Source organism: Rissa tridactyla, chromosome 18 (assembly GCF_028500815.1).
Source record: "Rissa tridactyla isolate bRisTri1 chromosome 18, bRisTri1.patW.cur.20221130, whole genome shotgun sequence".
NCBI classification, from domain to species: Eukaryota; Metazoa; Chordata; class Aves; order Charadriiformes; family Laridae; genus Rissa; species Rissa tridactyla.
This window is the reverse complement of record NC_071483.1, coordinates 1740695-1764369: the sequence shown is the minus strand read 5'-3', so window position 1 is coordinate 1764369 and position 23675 is coordinate 1740695. Positions and strand designations below refer to the sequence as shown.

Sequence of the window (23675 nt, the reverse complement as noted above, 5' to 3'; positions counted from 1 at the left end):
ATCCAAAATGTGCAGTTGCTCACCGAGTAAGGCCAGGGCTCTCAACCTGTCTGGAGTTACTGTGGGCAGCGTCCCGATGCACGGGGAGCGTCCCCAAACTGTATCCCTGCTGCTCAGAGGGGACAGACCCAATTTGCCCTCTGCGGGGCTTCATTTATACCCAAATCGAACCTGGTGTCTGGTCATACTTGGTCACGTCGGTCCTGGTTTGGCGGAGGGACGTTCCTTCCTCATGTTGGTGAAGTGTACAGGGAATGGAAGTCACTGCGCGGCTGCGAGAAGCTTTGGCCCTTAGCGGGAGGGGGTAGGGGCGGGGGTTGAAGGGGTGGTCAACCTCCAGAAACAACACGTGTTGTTTCCCGTTGTGTGTCGTCCCCCCCGTCGTCATCGTCCCCCACCCCCACCCCGGCACTGGCTCTCCCTGGCGATCAGCTGGGTTTCAGTCACTGTACTCTCTGTAATCAATTACCGAAAGTAAACGCATGAAGCAACAGCCTTGGGCAACAAGCGGACACAGTATTTCCCTGCCGCTGCTGCAGTTCACGCGCCATCATTCTTAATCCCATTTCCAATTTTTCCCTGTCTCCTGCAGTGAACCCCAGCTATCCCTCTGGAAACCCAGCTCCCCTCAAACGATGGTAGGAAAGTGCCAGCTCTGTAATAATAACAACAACAACAATAATAATGATATATTAAGCCTTCATTAGAACAAATGCTCTCCCTTGCACCCCGGACACCCCTATGCTGCCTCTTGGTGACCGTGGCCACACCAGGACGCCTCATTCTTCAGGCTGCTGGGAATATTTAATTGGCAGTCGTGTAATTTTTTTGCTTGGGATCCGTATGTGTTTTCTCACACCCTCTTTCATCCCCAAGGCCCGTCTCCGCTTGGCCGGGCTCCGCTGGCTGCACGGGCACCCGCCTGGCTCCAGCCGCACCAGCGCAGTTCAAAATAAGTGTAAAGCAGCTGCATGATCGGGGCCTTAAACCCTGCCCTGAGTAAAGCTCTGGTGGCTCCTAACGCCGAGGAGCCTCGGGGACCTCACTTGGGAAGCCAGGAGACGTTCCCTGCCCTTACTGGGAGCCACATCAAACTCTGGGTAACGATGGCGTTTCCGTGTCACTTGTGGCTCTTGGGCGATTCTGGCCCTTCAGGGCACCGGAGCGAAGGCGATGCTGGGTCCCACATGGGGGGGGGTCCCACATCGGGCACAGCTCCAGCAGCCACCGGTTCCACTGCATTCCATGTGGGGGAGATGCCCCAACGACTCACTGGTGATGGATCTCATTGCTGCTGCTCCCAGAGGCTTCAGAGAGGAGCAAAACTCGGTCTGCGGTTTTGGGCTGCGCTACAGCCACATGGGGAAGCCCAAGCCTTGCTGGGGTAAGATATTAAGCTGCTATTTAAATACTGGCTTAAAAACAACCAGACCCTTCCCCCCCAGCCCTTAAAATCTGCAAGATTCTGCTTTTAAACTTAGATTCCAGCATCATACAGGAAATGAGGATGTACTCTTTTATTAAGGTTAAAGTTTTTTAATCACTTTTCCAGAATACAGATACGATTCAAACAAAAAACTATTTTTGGGGTCTCAGTAATTCACTTATTAATACCATACATTGAACTCTATAAATTCTCATATAAGAAAAAGTCTTTTTAATATAGGTTATGATGCACTGGTGGCCTATTTAAATCTTTTGAAGTGACACTTTGCAGTTATATAGCACCTTTCATCACGGGGCTGCAAAGCGTCCTGCAGAATTTAGCCTGATTGATTGGTAATGCCCAGACGAGGTAGGAGAAGGCTGGCCAATTTACAGCTGGGTACAACCGAGGTACAGATTGGCAAGGGACGAAACCTGGGGCCCCGTCTCCACAGCAGCAGCGACGCGGCGTGTACGCTGGGTCCTGGGCTGCAGCACCCGTCGGTGGCTTAAAATGGGGAGAAAGTCAAGAGTTTTGCCCACACCCTGCTCTTAAAGGAAGAAGCCGGGCTCCCAGCTGGTCAAAAAGACCTTTCCAAAGACCTTTCCAAATTGTTCTGGCTTTTTGTGTTATAAATAGGTTCAACGCGCTCCAGGGCTCGTAGATCTGAGACCCCAGCTCTGCTGTTCGTTTGGATATCTAATAGCCAACAATTAAGCCCAGAATTCAGCCAGCTGTCGCTAACGCGGCTGCTGCAGCGGCATCCGTGAGTCTGAACTCCGGGCAGCTGAACCGGGTTTGTATTAAAGTTGTGCTCTTTGGTGTTTGATGCTTTGTTTACCTTAACTGTTTAATTCCCTCTGTAATAAATTCCCTCTTCCCCTCCAAGCAGGTGACAATCTAAGATTGGTCGGGTTTTGTTTCTTTAACAAAAACTGTATCTCTGGTGAAAAACCAATAGCTCAGTGAATGTCCAACCAATAGCTTAGTGTTATGTCCAAGAGAAATTTAAATTTAAGGCTAGAAGAATCCAAGATGCCCAAGTTCCTTCAAGCCTTTACGGCTCTTAAAACCATTCTACAACCTCGCAGCACTCCCTGGACCAGCGCTAGCACTGGTGCCATCGAATGAGCCCTAACGACCTCCATGGCAGCAGCATCTATTGATGACAGCTGAAAAACAAAATAGCTGTTGCAGGTTTAGCAGTTTGCCACGAAACAGCAGACGAGCTGGCACGCGGGAACTGAAACGCTCCTAAATTCAGGTTCTCTCCAAGTTGGCCCCATCTATGACCCACGCTCACAGCCACTAGTTTGTCTTAACAGCATCCAACTGAGATGCTTTGAATATAAAATGATGAAACCTAGCCACTTAAATATCCATGTTATTCTCTCGCTCAGTACAATCGCCCACTTGGCCAAGGCAGCCCAGACGTGATAAGAGCGTCCCACCCCCGGTAAGAGCGTCCCACCCCCAGACCCTTCCCACACCCTCCGGCTCCTCTGCCACCACTCGCTCTGCTATCACTCGCTCTTTCTGGCACGTCCACAAGAGTTTCCTCATAAAACACAACGCAAAAGTTATCTAATGCTTCTTGGAAATGGCAGGGGGAGGAACCTGAAGATAAAAATGTAAGATCCTAGAGCTCAGCCAAGTGCTATGGGCTTGACAGGGGAGCCACAGGGTGATGGTGGAGGGGATCTGTTCATGCCGGCGGTCAGACTAAAGGAGTCATTTCTCCTCTTAGTTCAAAAAATCCACCTTCTAAAAGAAGGGCTGGAGTCAACTCCTTAAAAAACACAACGATATTGCGCAAAACCACTCAACCCCTGTTTTCAAGCCAACCGTTTCCTCCCAGGGAAGAAAAGCAGAGCTCGCCCTGCCCGCCCCACTCATCTGCAGCCGTCCCGCTGGGCAGACAGACTGCTCTCCGGCCGGCGACCACAGTGAGCTGAGAGGAGGTGGTCACGCAGGGACCGGCCTTGCCATTTCACCCTCTGAGGAGGAGGAGATGGGAAGTGGTGGCTGCCGCCTGCTCCACGCACACCCCCCTCGGCGAGGCAAAACCGGGTCTCTGGCCTGCAGCACAGCACATGCCCATCCGGCTTCACTGCTCCCAAAACTCCATCTAGACTTTCTCCCCAGCAACAGTCCACGATTTTTACACATTTTTTTGGTGCCCGTACTCGGTTACGAAACACCATCCTCAAAACTGGATGGTTTCCTTTGCAAAAGAAAGGAACAAGCACCGCTCAGTAGCTCAACTCCTCAAAACTCGTTATTTCTTTAAATCCGGTAAGGCTGGCGATGCTCCAGGGGACGTGCTCAGATGAGCAGCTATTTAATAGAAGACAGCAAACATTAATTTTGCCTCTGCTCTCTTACGCACGTTTAAAATGGATGACACGTGAAAGACAAAAAGGGGGAACTTGTTGCGCCGACGGGAGCAAAACTCCAGCCTAGACAGCGAGCGCAGTGCCGGTGGTTTGAGACGGGCATTGCAAGGATTTTATACGTGAGCATTTGTTCTGTTGGGTTGGTTTAAGGCAACAGTGAAACTACTGCTCAAGGGACTGAGAAGAGTTACGGAGATTGTCACCAAAACCCAAGGGCTTTACTGCGCGTTCAGAGTCACTCCCGTGACCCTGGCACTAACGCCTCCTCTGGAGCCGTGCCTCGGCGGGAGCACCCCCGGGAAAACGCCCGGCAAGGGACCTTCTGCCCTTTCCTTTCAAGTCTCTGAGGAGCCATCACTCGTCTGGAGACTCCTGCCAGAGAAACCCAGGGGGTCTCTTTTAGATCAGTAGTTGGTAGAATAACTCGTAAGACACTTTAACTTCTTTTTGCACCTAATTCTGTGGCATCCAGCGTGCCCCCGGTTTCCTTCTTTACTCCGGCGAAGCCAGGAGAGAGCGGCAGGTTGTCACTGAGAACCTGGAGGCAACAGCCAGGCTCCAGAAGCATTTTAACCGAACACCTCTGCAAAATCCAGAGCCTGGCGTTAGCAGCCAGCACTGTGAACGCAGCCGGTAAGGAGCAACACGACGCAGCCCCGCCACCACCCCGAGAAGGGAGGGGACTCACACCGCCCGCGTCTGCTGCGGCAGGCGGCAGCAGGACACCACGGCCACAGAAACCCTGCCAGCAGGAAGCAGCATCTCCTGGTTTTCTTTCTCACGCTCATCTTTGTTAACAGTTTCTCTGTCCACACTGAGACTACAGCATGATTTTTCTCCTTAAAAGAGTATTTCAAAGTAATAAACATTGTTAGCAAATGATTCGGGTATGTTCGTTACAGCCAACTTTGTCTAAGCGTTCAGAACTTTCGTCCTGTGTACATAAGCTATAAATCTATTTTAACGCTTCAAGGTAATCCAGCTTCTAAGTCAGTGTGAACTCCAGCTGGGCTGACTAGAAATCGCTCGAGGGGCAAAGATCGCCCAGGTACCTCCCAAAACACGCAGACGGCTCCCAAAGGGCCTCCAAGCAGAAGGCGTCTGACCCGAGAAACTGAAACTACTTCTGTCCATTCCATCATCAAACTGCGCTGAGCCCTTTCTCACCCCCGAGCTACTAAGTAAAAGGAATTTGCACAACGTTTAACAACTCTGCCGTCAGCCAGGCCAGCGTCAAGCGATTTAACTTTCCCTGCTGAGAGAACAGGAAGGGCAAATATCTTTCGTTCCAGGGACCTGGAAAAAATTAACGCATGTCAGAGCGTTCAGACAAGAAAGAGTGATGGTCTTCAGAGAAAGAAGAAATGAGTACGTTGCTTGTGAGATACAAACATACTACTTTATGGGAATATTTCTGTTAATGTCTATTAAGGGAAAACTCAGATGTGGTTTATAATTTTTCAGACAATCCCCACCCCGCGGGGTGCCTGCCCTCCCGCCAGCTTGTCCCAACTGCTGCTTTGCTTATTCCCTGGGGGCTGCAGGGCAGGAGGGAGCGGGCAAAGGCAGCCAAGGATGCGGCACTCTCGCAGGGGATGCCCAGGAAATACAGAAATTCCTGGATCCTTCCCCTCTCCTACTGCCATGGAGGTTCCGGGCACACCTGCATGCAACAGAGAGAGCTCAGACTTCTTTTATCCCCCACAGACCTAAAGACTAATCTTTCCAGAATGATTTTATTTACCCCGAAGTGTTCTATCAACCACCTCAATCCAAAATACCACACCTGCTGGCTGACTATTTAATATAACTATGGGGAGGGCCAGGTCAGCGTTCACAGAACGAGAAATCAGCCTCCAGGAGCGTCCCTGAGCTGCCGGGCGCCGGGGCGGTTGGTGGCAGGGTACATGTTACAGCCGAAAGATCTCCCCCGGGAGCGCTGGGCCAGGGCACGGAGAAAGCAGCATCTTTGATCAGAAATGACAGACACAGATGGGCTTCGATCAGACAGAATCAGGGGCAGGTTTACTTTTCACATAGTTTTCTGTATTAAAAAATACATCAGTGAAATCTGTTACAGGCAGGGACAGGACTACCGAGTACACAACGTCAATAGACTACTTTCTGATTTTATTTTTGTTAAATTACTTTTGTTACTGCTAAAAAAATAATTAAAAAACAAAAACAAACAAAACAAAAAAAAGGGAAATATAATTCAAGGCTGTCAATTTTCATCTCTTGAAATTTTAGTGACAAGATCAAATATCAGACCCCTGTTACAGAAGATGGAGAACTGACCAGAGCTAGATAAAAACCATACAATTCTCTTTTTTAAAAATAGTTTGGGTTTCCAATGATTTTGTGGCCACTGGTCATCAGAAACACACATCTATAGCTTGAGAAAACGGAGATAGAGACAGTATCTGATAATGTCCCGTCCTCTAAACACAACGTGGGAGCTTTTCTCTTCAAAAAGACACAGTAACAGCCAAGCCTTAAAAAAGTCTCTTTCGATTTCCAACACTATGACTAAATCTCTTTGGGTGGGATGGGAAAAAAAACACACATGGTAATTTTCTACCACAGTTCCATTGTCAAAAGTAATACTGCATCCTTTGTACAACACTGCACGCGTTGCAAAGGTGGAAAGAGAAAGAGTGCACGTTACCTTTCATTTGAAATGACAAGGCCCTCCAGATTTGCCTTTATAAAATAACCCAAAACATAGGAGTGGGGAAAGAGGAGAAAGGAAAGCTGCCGTAAGGGGAAAAAAAATTTCCGCGCACCACAGTATTTGCTAGGTTATATCGACAGACTGCAGAGCTACTGGGCTAGGGAGGGGATTTTCTGCACAGACCCCAGGACAGTCACTCTCCTGTACATACCCCAGAAACGTTTGTCGCGTAACATGATCGCTCTGAAGTTCGACCTACAGCACCTCTTCCACCTCGGAGACCCAACAGAGCGAGAGTTGGTATCATCCCGGAGCGAGAGCTAGATTCTGGCACCGTGTGACCATTTACGAGCAGCCAGACGGTTGCCCGTTTAGATAGTTTCCCTGGCAGACATGCCGGCTTCTGCCTTCCTAACATTTGATCCCAGTTTCAAAAAAATTAGAAAAGCGTATGTGTACGTGTAGTTATAACGGAAGGTGACTGTCTAAATACCACCACTATTTTCTCCTGTCCTCGTGAAGAGCTCTAGGATCTCCACGTGTTCTTTGGCAGCAAGGACTGCCAGCCATCAGGCTGAGGAGTCACCTGAGCCACAGTCTAGCTCTCCGTGCCCAACAGTGTTATGGTAGATTTTACATAACCATTTTCCTTAAAAAATATCTCACAACTTTTTAAAATCCTAAACAGATGAAGGATTTATGCACCACTCAAACGGGTTAGTTCGTCTTGAATTTGTTCAGAGGATTTATCGGTGCCACAGGACATTGTTTCTTGAAGCTTACACAGCTCGCTTCCTTCCAGTTCCAGTTTGTACATCCACTGTGGTTCAAAATATGCCTGTAGGTGACATTATCTTGGCTTATTTGATACACATTTTCCAAAGGCTGGACGTATTCACAGTTTGGTGCTTCTGATGTGTATTCAAAGGAAAATACCCCACTTCAGTTAGTCTGATAACTCGATATCAGAGTCCTCTGATTTGACTTTGGCAAGTTCTTCGTGTACCTCCCTCACCATAAGAATACGCGTTAACATGATGTCCAAGGTTCCTGGGTCTATTGGCAATGTGGAATACCACATGGGGCTATTGGGTACACAGGAGCGCTCAGGCTGAAGGTAAAATACATCACTCCTCTGCTTCACACTTTCGGAACTGCCAACACAAAGAGGAAGAGCACATTATTGGAAGGCAGCACTAATAGTCCGACTCACAAAAACGTTAAGGAAAAACAGCAAAGAAGAGGGAAGTTACACTGAGACAAGATCACGGTAATTTAAACTGTAATTCAAGTCTTTTTGCCAGTGATTTGTTTGCCCCCTTCAACTTAGGGAATGGTTAAGTTCTTTCCAGCTCACTTAGCATTAGTTGCTTATAAAGAAACAAAGCAAATGAGTCACTTCTTTACAGATGTGGTTCTTCAATCACAGCATCATCCAATTAATGGTACTAGCATCTTGATACGATTGATAGACGCGCTTCACATTCAATCTCTGAATTAAACTGTCTCTGGTATTCCAGAATTGCTGTGTCCTTTGGCATGGGGAATGTTCAAAAGCTAGCAAAACTAAACCCTAGCCTGCCCGCTCACAGTGCGGAATGGTAAGCCCATGGAAAGAGACTGACCGTCTGACCCTGAGGCAGCTTTCAGGCTCTGGTAGGAAGACACAAAATCCTCTACAGCAAAGACCTCTCCTGCCTGGCTTGGGAGTATTCACGTTAAAACAGCAAAGTGAATTTTTACTGCTGCTTGCACCGCCGCAGGGGCTCAGCTCTGATATATGATGAGGAGCATGAAGATGTTTTCCCAGCCCAAGGACAGCTAAAAGCTTCTAAGGACATGCAAGTGAAGACAAGGAAGGTAAGAAGAGGAAGACAGAGTCAGGACAGATGCTGGGCACACCTTCGCCTAAGTAATGGGACTATTTGTAGTAAGCTCAGTAGGTGCATTTGGAGGGTGATTTACTGGAGTTTCAGCTGACACTAATGAGATGCTGTTTCACTTTGCACGTGTATTTCCTTTGAAAAGAGAAGAACATCATATTCTACCTGCTCAACGATCTAACTAAAGTTTATATAGAAATGGGAGAAAAAATTATTTATATCTATGTGCTTGCTACATAGTCTCATTTCTAACTCCTAAATAAAAGTTTATCTAACATTTCAGCAGGCAAAAGCTCTCAGCAGTTTTACCTAATTCACACTTTTCCTACCCTCTTTCACAAGGAACATGATGTCAGGGTGTCAGTTAGAAGCTTCTCAAAAGAAGGGTCTCGTATGGGAATTAAAGGAGATGAGAATGCCATGGTCACTGCTGTAACGCCCCCCGTTTACATTTACACCCTGTAGATGTGTAAGCAGGCACTTAAAGAATACTCTCTCTCTGTAACTCAGTGTCAGTAACAAATACCACCTGAGTCTGGCAGCATCGCTGATGCTGGAAGTCCTGTCAGCGTGGTTCCCCTCCCACTGGGGGACTGGGAATTGGAGAGAGGAGCCCACACACAGCACAGGCACAAAGGTCCGAGTGGGATCCTTGCCCAAATGCCTGTTGTAGTCCACATACAGATCAAAAATCAAGTTCTGTCACTTACCATTTTGATAAGTAAAATTCATAAAGTCGGACTGGACATCGCAGGGGGTTATCTGTATTTTCAGCCATTTCCACTGCTGTTGTGATCTCCTCATCTTCGCTGCGTTTCCTTTTGCCTACAGATAATTTATCTGGATACACAAAAAAAGCATCAGAGAAGTTCAGTGAAAACGGTGCTTTCAAGAAGAAGCCCATGTCACTGAGCCCAGCACCAGTCTGATGGGACTGTGCAGCACACAGAAACACACTACTGGAACCGATTATCTGCCTCGTGCCAAGTCAACTGGTTTGATCTGCTGGATGGGCAAAAGACTGCATATGCTACAGGCTGTCCCCAGCCCATTCCTCCTCCATAAAGTCAGCAAGAACTAGTATCTAGCAGAAAAATACGGAGGATATATTTTTTCTTAATAAAGTAGAATTCACGTAACACGCTGGAACTATTAACTGAAGAAGCCAATAGGATCAAAGACTTCCCTTTTCCAAACACCAAAAAATAGCTGCGAACAGAAATCTCTATTTCTTTGCGTCTGAGGTACAGAGGGTAACCCCCAATCATATGCAAAATGCAAACATGTTGAAAACGAACAGGATAACAGCAGAAGTCAAACTATTCATAGCTCTGCTTACCACATAACCTGTTTTTCTCCCCAGTCCTTTTTAAAACAAGGAGCAGACAACACAAATATGACTGCCAAAATTCAGCTGACTGGAAAGCATTCACTCACCTGATTCTACCTCTTGTTTTTGAAAGGGTGGGAAAAAACGTAAATATGTCATCTTAGTATTATACTTCAGAGTTCGGGTGCGTCTCATAACATGGGCAAAGGATAGTTTCAGGTGCTCACTGACATTCTTTAGTTGGAAGTATTTGGTGTTGAAGAATAGCAGTGTGTTCAATAAAACAATAGGGGAATATGCACCCAGCTGTTTACATTCCCACAAGTGTTCCTCTTCGATTCTCGAGAACATATAACCTAGAGACAATGGACAAAGAAAAAAGAAGAGGGTTATTTATGCAATTTTAGGGCTGTCCCCATATTCAGTTACAAATGAGCAGCTTTTACAGGCTGTCTAATCTAGCAGATTTTCAGACTGTTCCAAAAGCAATGGAAGCATCGTTCATGAGCAGGGTGGGAAGGCAGATAAGAGTAAAACTAAGTAGGCAGATTTTGCCAGAGATGCATGTAAGTCCTCTTTCAACTAACCTTCTGTATTAATGAACTGCATATCAGATTTAATTCAGACCTATCCTAAGCAATTGTAATTCCGATAAAACCAAGAACACGGGGTGCGCGAACACAGAGGGAGCATGGAGAACCACGCTGTGGAACAGCATGATCTTCCAATACCTGGAGAATGGAGAGAAGGATATAGAGGCAGATCGCAGACACCAGCAGAATCTCGCGAATTTCTAATTTGACTGTATTGAACCACAGTCAGCCAACTGCAAAATGTGTAATTCCTAAGACATGGAGCATGAGTTTAAAATGTACCATCACATACACAAATAGCCCACTGTGATAATCAAAGTCAATTAGGAAAAGGAGATATGTGGCTTGTAAGAGATTTGTTGTGAAAAAAAGATCACGGTATGCAGCAGCCCACAAGTAATTGGATTATTTCTGTCTTAAGTAAGAAATTAATTTTCTAAACGAAAAGCCAGTCGTGGATGCACGTATGGAGTTGCCAACATCATTCAAGTTTCTCGCCGATACTCTGATAAAGATCTTACGTAGTAATACGGCTGGTGTCCAGCTTTACAAACAGCACGATCATACTTGAAGACCAATTAAAAATATCTGCAGAATTTAGGATCTCTCAAATTGGAAGTGACTGAGGTGAGAAGAACTTGGAGTTGAGGAGTCAGACAAGATTCCAATGATTTGCTAATGTGATCCTTGGATTTATCAGAAGGAGTATTTCCAGTACCAAGAGGGAAAATACCAGTGCAACCGTACATGGTATTTGCAGTAACTCACCTCCAATACTATATACAGTTCTGGCTACCTGTATTCAAAAAAGATTAGCTAAAACTTGATGGAACAGAAGAACTACCACGTTGACTACAGAACGGGAAACCTTTCTTTCAACAGGGTTGAGAGATCAATCAAAGGCAAAGGTATATTTAATCTGTAACTAGTAGAGACAGACATAAAACCGATGATGCTAGTCTACCACAAACAATTACATGGTGGAGAAAGAAGACTAATGTGAATGCCTCAGATCACATTCTTCTTCATGGCATTGAGAAAATATTAATTTATAATACGGCTTTGTCATGCAGCTACACAAAACAAAAAATTGTCCTACCATTTGGAAGAATTGTAGGTTCCCAGATTTTCAAAAGTTTTGTAAGTTCAATCATAAACCTGGAATAGGGCTCGGTAAAAATGTTATCTATTCTACCATTCTCAAACAGGTACTACAAGAGAAAAAAAGGAAGACATACAGTTTGTGATTATAGAACATTGCAGAGAAGATACAGGCCATCAGATTCTTTTCCTTTCTGATGTCCCAGTGTCTTACGGTCCAAAACACTTTGTTGAACTCTTCAGTAAGATACCAAACCAAATTTTCTGCAGGGACTGGGACCTGCCCAGTATGAAATGAGAGATCTAGGCAAGAATTATTTTTAATATTCTGAGCTCTAGAGCCATTTTCTGAAAAATCATCATCCTCTAAGTGTCAAATATTCTTGAAAAAAGTCTGCCTATATAAACCAGGGGAGTTATTGAATACCCTTCTATTGAGAAGAACTTCACATGCTTACACCTCCTGCCAATCAATACAGGCCCAGCACTAGGCTGCTGAAATAGCTCGACATACAGCATCAATGTGGAAGTCTCTTAAATTCCTGGCAAGCAGCAATTAAAAAAAGAGTTTTCTACAAGCCAGGAGTGTGTATCAATAAGTTAGTCAAAACTGAAACACACAAAAAGGTTGATACTCCTAGACCTCATCAATGGCACTTAGAATTTCAACTCTTACTTTTTTTTTTTAAAGCATAGCCAGGAAAAAAAATAATTACTATAATTCCATGCCTAGTCAAATGATAGGTTTTACATTAGCAGTAGCTTTTGTTTCTTTATCTCCACTGACTGTTTAAGGAAAGGAACAAATAGTCTACTCTAAAAAATAAGTCATTAAAAGAAATATACTGAACTGAGACACTGAGTTTTCAACAGAACTTAATATTATTCTACAACTGTTCTGCAACTGTTTCAAACTGCTGTATACAGGCAGATAGCAAGGACTCATTACATTACTCTCAGCATTCACCAATTACAATGCTATTATTCCCATTTTATTTTTCCAGTGAGTGTTGCCAACACAACAGGTACCTGTCTACCACCAAAGGGGCTCAGTCCTTGTTGGGGAACCTTTTCCATGTAAACTTGTATATTAGAAGAGCATTGTGCAACTATTTTAGATCCAAAACATTCCATCACAAAGCATTTCTGAGGAGACTCGTGTTTCTGCAAATCTCTCCGATGCGTGAAAAGAATAAAAAAGGTACCAAGATTTGTCTAGGCAGAAACACCTTGCCCTCCAGGCCACGCTCTTCCCAACAGAAGCAGCTCATTCACTCTAACCATCAAAAGGTCCAGACAAATTAGTCAAATATGGGATTAAGACAGACTAAGAATAAAACACCAAAAAGATGCATTCTTGCCCCCTCTACAAAACCCAAGCAGCTACATGGGACTATGGATATAAGGCACAAATAACCAGAGTGAGTTTCTCAGTAACACCCCAGTTCCCTGAGTTACCTGCTGAATTCCAAGGCACAAGTATAAAATGCTGTCAGGATCATATTTTTCTCCATTTGGTCTCCGCACCTCTTGAATAAACTGGCACAAGCCAAAACTCAGCTCAGCAAAAGTGCATGAGAGAATGTCCTCCTTGAGTTTCACAGGACGAACTGTGGCGAAGAAAATTATTAGAAAAATTAATTTAATTCAGCAGATTAAATCTTCACACATTCCTTATTATTTCACATGGGCAGAACTGTTAAATCTTCTATCTCATACATGAAGTACCCTGTGTGAGTAGACTTGTGACCTATTTCCTATCTGTTTTCTAACAATTAAATGAGGGTTTAGCCAATAAAACCCAAACCATCAGCACATCCAGGCAGTAACTGAGCAATCAGGCTGCAGGTACGGAAACTGAGCCATTTAAATGTTAGGGATTTTGCAGAACCCAAAGATGTGGCCTGGCAAAGGCTGCGTGTGCTCGAGGCTGGCCGGGTAGGGCTGATAAACAGGCTTCCCCTCTATAGCTGGACTCAGGGAATCAAAAGACAGATCTTGAGCATTTCATAATAGTTCTGGAGACGAGCTGAGTGCTGCATATTCGACTCCTGACAGGGAAAATGAGTTTAAAGGGCCACGTGTGGGATTCAGAAAGGGGAGCAGAGCCAGCAGAGAATCAATCGATCAAAGAATCTTCAATGCAATTTCCAGGCTCGCTTGCTCCGCACCTTACAGAAGTGCCTGCCTGGGACAAGCTGGGAACCTTGCTGGGAGGGGCAGGGGCGGACACGGTCTCCTGGAACTGACTGCAGTACCTGCTTCCTTAGCCACGAGGAGAAAACACAGTACCTCCTGGGATTACTCTTCTTCTGGGAAACAAAACCCAGCTGTTCTCATGTAATGACGTGACAAATTCCAGATAAGAGAGGCAAAAGTAGATCTCGTTCTAACTAGAATTTTTCCCTTTGGGATCTTACACAAGCCCTGCCACGCTTAGTTCTTTACATTGCAGAAGTATTTAACATGGTTTGCTCTCTTCCCCACCATCCCCAAAGAGCTCAGTTATATTCCTAACTCAAATTCTCTCCTTGACTCTGAAAATTTGCCCACAAAACTCTCAGTACAAGCATGTAAGCCAAATGTGAGACCAGGGAAAAGGGGAATTAGACATTGCCAAATCCCAGGACTGCTGTGCTTTTGTAAAAAAAAAAAAAAATAAATAATCCCTAACTAGAAAAACAAACAAAAGCAACGTTTATATTGTCAGTATTATCTGTCACCCTAGTGAGACATAAGGAACAATTGACATCTTTTAAAGTTAATTTCCGACAGGTTGCAGCAGAGAATGAGTAGACTTTTGGAAAGTTTCTTTCCAGCTGTGAAGCCTAGAAATAAAGTGTTAAGATTTTAACTTTGTAGCACACGTTGTTTTTTTACAGCAAACAGTTATGCTGACAAACAAATACTTTGTGAAGGCGTCAGCTACAGATGAAAAAGATGGGGCCAAGTTAGTGGTGTCAACTTAGAACTACGGCTCAGTAAAACTGCAGCTGCATACAGCATCTCTTCTACAAACCAAGAATTACCACATGCAAATGAACACAATGTGGAGGTTAAAAAACTGACATTTCTAATGTTGAAAAGAAATCCGTTTTTTTTTTATAGTTTGTTTTAATAGGTAGCAGATCAATTAAGAATGCAATAGCTATGATTTTTAAATGCATGAAAAGACGTAAGAGAGTATTCCATAAAATCTTTTCTCCACTCATGGATATTTTAAAACTCAGTAGTATTCAATCCTAATTTTTATTTGAGCATATCCTGCCGAGTGCTCTTTAAGTAAGTATGTCTGTTTCCACTGAGAGAGACAAATGTACCGGAAAACTTCAGGTCCCCTTGTTCCTCCTGTGCGTTTTTCCATTGGACCCAGTTTTTCCAGGCGTTTACCCCGTACATGTACTTCAGGGTCATCCCAGAAACGGAGCATCCCGGGTAGGAGCCCTGCATCAGATTCCGGGGCTCTACAGAAACTACTGACTTCTTCCGTCCCTACAGGCAAACAACCAAACCAAAACAAATACACATTTAATAAGCTCTTTGTCTATGGAGGCATAACTTGATTTCACATAAACAGGCCGTTATGCTGACATGATAACAAAATCCTGCTCTCACGACAGAATCTGAATGAATATATAAGTATTTTTAATATGTGGACAAATATGAACCACATTTTACGGAAAAGGCGCAATAAAATACAGTAATTCTCACTGTGATAAATACGCACAGAAATATATTCCTCTCTAGCTACACAAGAAAAAATTGGTTCTTTCCCGTAGATTATGACACTGCTTAAAAGACATCTCTTTTGGAGTTTTTTGAAGCAATACACATTTAAAAAATGTTCTGCACTAAGAAGAGCATTTATTCCACCTAGTTGCAGAGGGTAAGGGAAGAAAATCTTATCTCGTGTAGCAGAACAGGAACAAATATACAGTGTAATTAAATGGAATTGTCATTTTCACCCTAAAGCAGTATTTTTTACTTCTGAGAATAAGCATGCACATAATGTTATTGCTTCAAATGAACAGAACGTGTTCCAGAAGTACTTTCTTACCCGTCTCTTTGGCTGCGGGAAGCCATCTCTATGTCTCCTTCTTGCTCGTGAACGTGAATGCAAACCCAGTCCTTTACTGAGAGGGTCAAATGAGTCTGAAGTCAAATCAACACCATTAAGAGCTTAATTATATGATTTAACAGCCCAGGTAGAAGTGTCAGATACTACGGAATACCTTACAGTTGGCAATCACACCCGTATATTCAAATAATGCTTTACCTTTGAATCGTTAGGCGATATAAGTCCCTTCTGTATAAAGGAAGTAAACTCTCAGAAGAGGAAAAAAGCCCCCCCAGACAGTGGCTGTACTTTTTCAGGCAAACATATATTCTGGTGCACCGGGGACACAAAAGCGGTAGTCCAAAGGAGTCAAGTAAGGTTACCTGCGACTCCTGTCGGGGGTTCTGCAGAATGCTGCCTTTAAAGACAGCAATAATATTTTTAAAATAGTAATTTATTAATTAGTAGAGCTGATATATTGCTGCAGCTTTAAATACCCAGTCTTACGAAACGAAAACACACACCCTTCACAAGCAGACTGCTGGTACAATGCTTACGCAGAAAGTTGTGCGTGTTTTTATACAGCAATGCATTTTTCTTCACGTTATACAGACCTGACGGAAAATCTGCCTCCAGGTCCTGTTCCACATCACCTTTGGAGAACTGCTTCAGTTCCGGCTCTGGCTCCGGCAGGGCATTTGATCGTAAGGCGTAGTGATTTAACTCATCCTCCCAGCTGTGCGGAGTGGACACCGCTTCGGATTCCAGATCTCCACTGTATGTGCTACCTTGGTCTGTAATGAGAGTGATCAGATATACCACATGCTATAGCAAAGGGCAGACGAAACGAGGAGTTTGCAAGAGAAGATACAGATTTAACAAAAAAAAAAATCCAACTGACCTTTCTCAAATATCTTGGGGTCCAGGAAGAGCTCATGCTCAGATGTTTGAGATCCTTAGGAAAAAGAAGGAAATCTGTATCTACAAATGACCGGCAGCTTACATAACTAATACAAAATACTTTGAACACCAAAAAACTATGTATTAAGTCATAATACTAACACACACACACAATGCCTCTTTTCCTCCACTAGAGTTCTCCTAATAGCGTTCTACCTTGGTCATGCTGTTACGGGAGAAACAGAAATGCAGACTAACCCATGTCTGCTTTTCCAAACGTTTCCATCCCTCTGCATTTGTTATTTGAGTCATCTGTAGACAAGTAAGATACTTTGTTGATTTCTTTTCAGCTTGTTCCACTTTTATTACACGGGATGACCACTGTCCAACACTTTCTAACCTCCGTCACTCTCCAAGAATTCACCATAAAAAGCCTGATAGGAAAATATTCTTGTAAAACAGCTGCTCTGTCTTCTTGATTTTGACTCTTTCTGCTAATGCACGATGTACTGATCTGGAGATTACCACCTCTAGCAATCTGTTACTGTCAACAAAAGTCAAATCAGCACCTAGGATCAGGGAAAGGGAACGCCAAAGACATTTAAACCACTGTCAGTGCTCGGTATCTAACGTGGGTTCTATGCTAAGCGTAGCTCTACTGAATATTGACTGCTAAAGCTCTGTGAAATGAGAAAAGCTTCAGAAAGGTGCAGGGATAACCAGCACCCGAGACGGGAACTATGGAGGAAGAGTAAATTAATCTCAAAAGAAAACATGTTTTCAAAACAATGAATAGAATATTGTACACTGAGACAAAACTATCTCCAGATACACAGTTCAGCTGAATTCCCAGAAGGCCGCCTCATTTTAAAAGAATAAGTCATCAAAGTTGCTGAGACATGACATAAGCATTATAGTCCTGTCTGGGTTGGCACTTCACCTGCACGAGTACTTTTATTGTGGAAAATAAAAGTTGGTAAATCAACAGGACCATTTAACTTGGCATGCCGACTGGGGAGCGGCCACTATCGACCCTACATCTATTTCTCTACCTGTTTCCCATGACGAGAGGGCCCCCATCTCATTGCATTTCGTTTCCTTTTTAAAAACATCACATACCACCATGAGAGTGTGTTTTTTCTTTCTCCTCATCTTCTGCAATCATTTCTGCCATCTGAAGGAGATCAGCTTCAAATGGATTTGTGGGAATTTTTTCCTTGATATCCTGAATAGTTTCAATGATCTTATCAGCACTATCCAGGGTAGTTGGGAACAGCATGGGAACTGGGACCTATGGAACACATGGAAAATATTAGAGTATGTTTGGGGGTGAAGGGAAACAGCAAATACACAAAGGAGATTCCTCTCATTTAATCTTACATTTATTTTAGGACTACTGAATTTAATTTTAAAATAACTCCAGACTGGACAATTGGTTTCATTTCTGCAACAACCCCACAAATGGGTAGTTTTGTGTGAGGATGTTTAACCCAACATGATGTGATAAAGAAAAAAATGGCTTCAAGGACTGCAAATGCCACTTGAACGACTAGTCACAAACCCCAGTGACACTGCTCTGTGTCCTGTTCAGCACCAAGACTGCAAACCAGTTCTCTAGTGAAAACTGAAGCATAACTTACAGGTACTGGCATCCCAAGTGGAACTGGTGTGTACTGAGTGTAGAGATGAAGGGGCACTGGCACAAACACCGGTACAGGAACGGGTACCACAATGATCTGGGGTTGAACTTCTTCTTCTATCAAAAATAGAACAAACCAAAAATTGTTTAACCATATGACTGTCTAGTACACTCCAGAGCATCCATGGTAATTGTTTGGACTTCCGCTTGTAACTCAGTGTGCACAGTGCCGCGTCTTGGTTCACAGTCACCTTTCACTTCAGCGCTGCTGTAACAAGTATTAATACTACAGTTTGGAAATAAACAGCACTATGACCTTATACACGAATGCTGGAAGGAAGAGTGGAAATCAGTATTGAATACATCCAGGTAACGTTGTGTTACAGCAATTATCTCACAAGTAACTACAAGACCATAAGAAGGTACCATTAAAAAACTAACTACAGTCTTCCCACTTAACTTTGTCGTCCTCATTAAGAGGTTTAGATTAACACTAGATACTCTGCTTCTATAGTAACAATGATGAAAAAGCCACTCCTCAATGACAGACTGGACTACGTAACAGCCTTTGAAGACGTTTCTGTTTCCTCCTGCCCAGAGGGGGAGCTCAGAGCAAATATGTATGAAATTATCCTAGCAATAGGGACTTAATTTTCAGAGGTATCTGCATCTAATAATTAAAGGAAAGTGAAAGTTGAAACAATCTTTGAGAAATCATGAACTTTACTAAAGTGAGTCCGCTCTTGTGGCTTGTGCTGTCAGAGCTGGGAATTCAAAAATTCCTGCCTGAGGAAAACAAGCTCACTCTGTAGCCTTTTGCATGTCACTTAACTACTGCACTTCATTTTCCACAGTTAAGACGACTGCAGAATGCTAAGGATGAATTAAAGCAAATCTCAAGATTCGTCACACACGAAGCTTTAAGGATTTCAAAGAATGGCAAATGTTTTACATCTGTAAGGCAAACTGCTACTTAGAAAACACCGTAAGACAATCTGAAAACTATTTAAGGTTTTAAAATATGCTAAAAACATTCTCTGTTACATAAATCATGCATTACTCTCTCACCTGCAATACAGACTTACACAAAATGGGTAGGAGATTAGATACGTACCTGTCTGGCATTCTTTGTTTTGTGTGTGAGGTTTGCAGGAGGTGGCCTTAGTCTGTGTGATTGGCTTGCACAATAATGCTTTGTTTTTTAGAAGCCTGGGTGGTTGCGATGGTGGCAGCTTTAGGGCATCTGTCTGAGTACTAGCCTGTTTGGAAAAACACAAACGAGGGCAGAGTCGGTATTGGTTTGAAGGACATCATAAAATTAGTATTTGTTCTCTACTATGCGAGGTTGAACAATTTAAAATGCTCCTTGCTGATAAAAATGATAATTTAAAAACGATCGCAAAAACAGCTTGCAAATGTATTTGGCACCTTCTGGTCTTCACCTCAATTTATTTTAATCAAGCAATAGAGTATTTTTCTGTTAACAGTGCAGCGAGCAAATCTGCAAGTATGTTTGGTTTCTGTAGTCAAACATCCTCTATAAACTTTTGACCTTGGAATCTCACTGATGGCAGGGATCTAATGAGGACTTATCTTAAGATACTTTTGATGACTAAAATTTTGGCTGATACAGATAACCAAAAACCGTAGTAAAGTGATGTGAAACTACTGAAAAGAAACTGAGGTCAAAATAAACACAAACGCTGGCAGTTATCAGTATCACTTCCTGATTACACACAGACTGACTGCGCTTGTACTGAGGTCATGTCCTGCTAACTGTATTTTCAGTCATGCATTCAAACACCAGGGAAAATTCATACTCTAATCCATAAATGACACTTCAGCTAAAAGCAAGGCTGTCAGTCTTCCAGAACCTAAGAGCTATGTAATAAAATCTTCGTATTTTAAGACAGCTGCAAGATGTGTACTACATACCTCAAATTGCTCAAGAATAAGAACTCTGAGTTATTCCCAGAGAACAGGAGACAATGGCTCCCTGCAGCTCCGTCACCACACTACCAGGGGGTGGGGAGGGAGAGCCGAGCTGCAGGAGCCGGGTCAGGTCAGCCCCAGCGGCCCATGCCGGTCCCCTTCCTCCCACGCTAGTCCTTCGGACACCACATCCCACCTCTGGGCACAAAAGGTGGCCCCAAGTACAGAAGCCACACAGGAACTGCTTGAGAACTACAGCCACCTCAAGAGCTACAATTTGACAAGCTTTGTCTTAAAACATCTAATCAATCTGCCTGTGGACACAGAAAGACTTTATACACACAGGCTCTATGCATTTTAAAAAAAGCATCTGCAAGCTGGATGAATTTTAGATCCCAATCACAACTAGGAAAAGCAGTTACAAAATGACGCTGCAAAATTCTTGGATACTTTACTTGTTATGGTACAATCTGGGTGAAAGTGAGAAAAAGAGTCTCTCGTAAAACTTACATCTCCTATTATTTTTGCTGTCACTGTAGGGACTGCACCTGCGAAGAAAAAAAACACAACAGCCCGTGTACTTATCATCAAGGACCATAACCCATACTCCACCGAGGTCAAGAGAAAGAATTCCCATTAAACCTCATTCCCTGGTGTACGTACATAAATTTAAGTCATTATTTATACCTAGGTAAAGGAAGGACAAAACTGTAACCATCTGCGCTGATGTGAAGCATAATGAAGGAGTGGCTGATGTCCTCAGTGGAAGAGATCCCGGAACAATTAGAGATGTTCAGGAATAGAGATTTAAAAGTACAAGCATCATATTCAGCAGCCTTACCCTGTAAAACATTGTTGGAGTTAACCGTAGGCTGGGCAGCAGGGGTGCTGGCAAGGGACACCACGTTTGCTATGACAGGAGTGGAGTCCTTTCTCAAAGAAGGGGGGCCTGATGAGGAAGCTGGTGCCATAGAAAGGTTTGCTGGACAGAGTGAACAGAAGAAAACTAAAATAAGCATACGATAATTTATAACGCATCATTTCTGAAACAACACCCACCCTCCAGATTTATCTCCAAATGAAAAAGCTTGCGGCGTGAGAAGGGAATGTAGGTGTCAAACTGCAGCGTTTCAGTTGAAATAGGAGCTGGTTCCACGAGCAAACTTAAGGTGTTTTTCAGTCACTGAGACATTTCAAAAGTTCACCGTAGCATCAAAGCAGCTTTCTCTTTGTAACAGTATGTGCACTGCAGCAGCACTCAGGAGACAGGAGGACTGGACGCCTCACTGTGCCCGGTACTGGACGTAGGTAGTATGGCAGACAGCTGAGGTCCCGACAAATAATGAATGAGGTGAATTTGATGAGGCTCTCACAGTTAGAGGAATTCTTAGGTTCTTTCCATTTGAAAGCACCGTCCGTTACCACATTACCATGAATGACCACATTTCGTCACAAAATACTGTTCTGAGGCACCCCATTACCCTGTCAGCCCGGGTTCAGAGGGATGCCCGGAGGCAGTTCTGTCATGGCGCTGCACGCCGACCTCAGCTGAAGGCGCAGGCACGCTCCTGGAGGAGCGGACCCCCGACATGCTCCACTGTCCTTACGAACAGCCACATGCACCCACAAGAAAGGAATGTCTCATGGTATAGGTACGGCCTGAAAGTATAAAGTTACTTCTCTATTACTCTTCATCAGGGAAAACAGCTCCCCAACGTAAGCAGCACACACGCACAAAGCTGAAGAGCTGAATATGGCCTGGTGGCTCCTATAAACTTTCAGTTAATATTCTTTATTGCTTGTTGGGTACCTTACTGTTGCAGTCACCATCACTCGGTGGGAGATTATGCCCCTCTTTAGGATCAGTGCTACTCCTGCCCTTTGTTTCGCTTCCTCTTCCTGTCTCTGTGGGCCTTTCTTCCTTTCTTCCCTTGGCATTTCATTTCCTACAGAAACTCACGGTTCCTATTCCTGTGGGCTTCATTCCCACCCTCCTTCCCATTCCAGCTGCTAAAATAATGAGCAAGGAAACAGCTACAGCACACATGAATCTTGGCATTACACTTCAAGAATCAACGCTTAATGACACAGAAATGGTAACGCTTCATATGCCTCCAAACTACATAGAACTGGCTGCTTTAGTTCATAGCTGGAAGTTTGTATTTCCAACCACTAAGTCTACCAATTTCACTATATTTTTTGTTCGTTAAATGAACATTAACATTCTACTGTATCTGGCTCTGTCTTACCAAGTACGGGAGACAAGCTAAGTATTTAATGTGTCTTCAAAAGATATCAGTTCATTTTACCCCAATGAAATGGGCCTTTCTTTTATGAAAAAGTGATTGAAAAGTAAATGCTTTTGTTCCATCTTCCTTAAAATCACAATCTAGATTTGGTATATGAAGCAATCTCATCTCATACCTGCAGAAGTTTGAAATTGTCTGAAGCAAGAGAGAGATCTAAATCCGAGCCCACTCAATGGCAACGGGCAAGCCCCCCAGTAGAGGGTGCATTTCAAAAAGTTCACTGAATCCAGTTTCCAAATAAATGCTTGTATCGCTACCATGCACAAAAAGGCAACACTATTCCCAGCCTGTTTTACCTGTGTTGTTTGGGGGTGGAGGGTCAGAAACACTTTGCTGATTACAGAACAACAGAATACAGAGCAGATTGCAGAAATGCTTGATCTCCCCTTGCCATTTCATGGACTCACTGAGTTTACCTTGTCTCTTACAACCATCACACTTTGCCATCTAGGAAAACAGAGCGAGGGAGAAATTAAACACACTTGTAACAGCAACAAGGAGTATGTGTATAAAAACCTCTTTACACCCTGCTCAGCAAATACAGTGTAAAGAGATCTGCATCATTTTTGCAGTGAAACGCAAAACAGCAGAACCTTCAGTCCCACAACCCACGCTAGGTTTTCTCTATATAGAAAACTGGTACTCAGAAGTTAAGGATTTACTCGTCTCTCACATACAGAAAATACATTCCATGGACACAGAAGTCAGCTACAGGCAGCTCACACAGCTCCTAACTTACAAAGGTTCTTTTGCTAACACGCTTATAATCCAGAGGATGCTATGTGAGAATATCGCTTACCTGGTAAAACAAGACTGTGAATTTAGACATGCACTCCTCTGAGCAAAATTCCTCCATTTTCCCCCCAAAGTGATTCTGGACCAGTTTGGGGGAAGTCTGTAAACAGTAACTGCACATTTTACAGTGGTTTCCCCAGCGTTTAGCCAAGTCATGTTTATAGAGCAGTTTACAACCTAAAAGAAGAGAGAACAGCAACAAAACAAAAGATCCTTCAATATCAAAATGACACTTCCTCGGCACTTCTAGTTCTTATATTTAGTTATACCTGTAATAATTTGTTGAAACATACCATTAAAATGTAAAGTGTCAACAAAGTTCTGTGTTTCTAAAACTAAAAAAACCAGTTTCCTAACCTAAAAAGATTAGGTTTCCCTTAGTATCACTAATAACGTTAAGGCAAAACACTTCTGACTTGATTAATCTGAGACTCAGTCTTGCCCTTTCTTACCTTCACTACAGAATGTCTTATCTATGCCTGAGAACCGCACTGTCTCCTTGATGATTTTCTCAATCCTGCAGTATTCACACAATGCCATTACGCTGCTCCTCTTCTTATACTCATCACAGCAGGTCTTCCCACAGAACTGGAACATTTTACCCTGCAACACAGCCAGAACATTTTGGTTTCAATGCTTC

General features: G+C 43.6%; 1 protein-coding gene across 5 annotated transcripts in view; it reads right to left on the bottom strand.

Moving 5' to 3' along the window:
• Positions 1-5825: 5825 nt before the first annotated feature.
• Positions 5826-23675, bottom strand: part of ZMYM4 (zinc finger MYM-type containing 4) — a 43717-nt gene continuing 25867 nt past the window's right edge. For all 5 annotated transcript variants that reach the window (XM_054223339.1, XM_054223342.1, XM_054223340.1 and 2 more), the window contains 17 exons: positions 23488-23638; positions 23040-23212; positions 22537-22687; positions 20773-20913; positions 20442-20479; positions 19114-19258; positions 18001-18116; positions 17480-17651; positions 16362-16415; positions 16075-16254; positions 15461-15555; positions 14724-14895; positions 12862-13013; positions 11402-11513; positions 9817-10065; positions 9090-9219; positions 5826-7650 (listed from right to left, as the gene is read on the bottom strand). In XM_054223339.1, coding sequence (XP_054079314.1) covers positions 7443-7650; positions 9090-9219; positions 9817-10065; positions 11402-11513; positions 12862-13013; positions 14724-14895; positions 15461-15555; positions 16075-16254; positions 16362-16415; positions 17480-17651; positions 18001-18116; positions 19114-19258; positions 20442-20479; positions 20773-20913; positions 22537-22687; positions 23040-23212; positions 23488-23638 — 2439 coding nt within the window. In that variant the 3' untranslated portion in view covers positions 5826-7442. The remainder of the gene's footprint in view (positions 7651-9089; positions 9220-9816; positions 10066-11401; positions 11514-12861; positions 13014-14723; positions 14896-15460; positions 15556-16074; positions 16255-16361; positions 16416-17479; positions 17652-18000; positions 18117-19113; positions 19259-20441; positions 20480-20772; positions 20914-22536; positions 22688-23039; positions 23213-23487; positions 23639-23675) is intronic.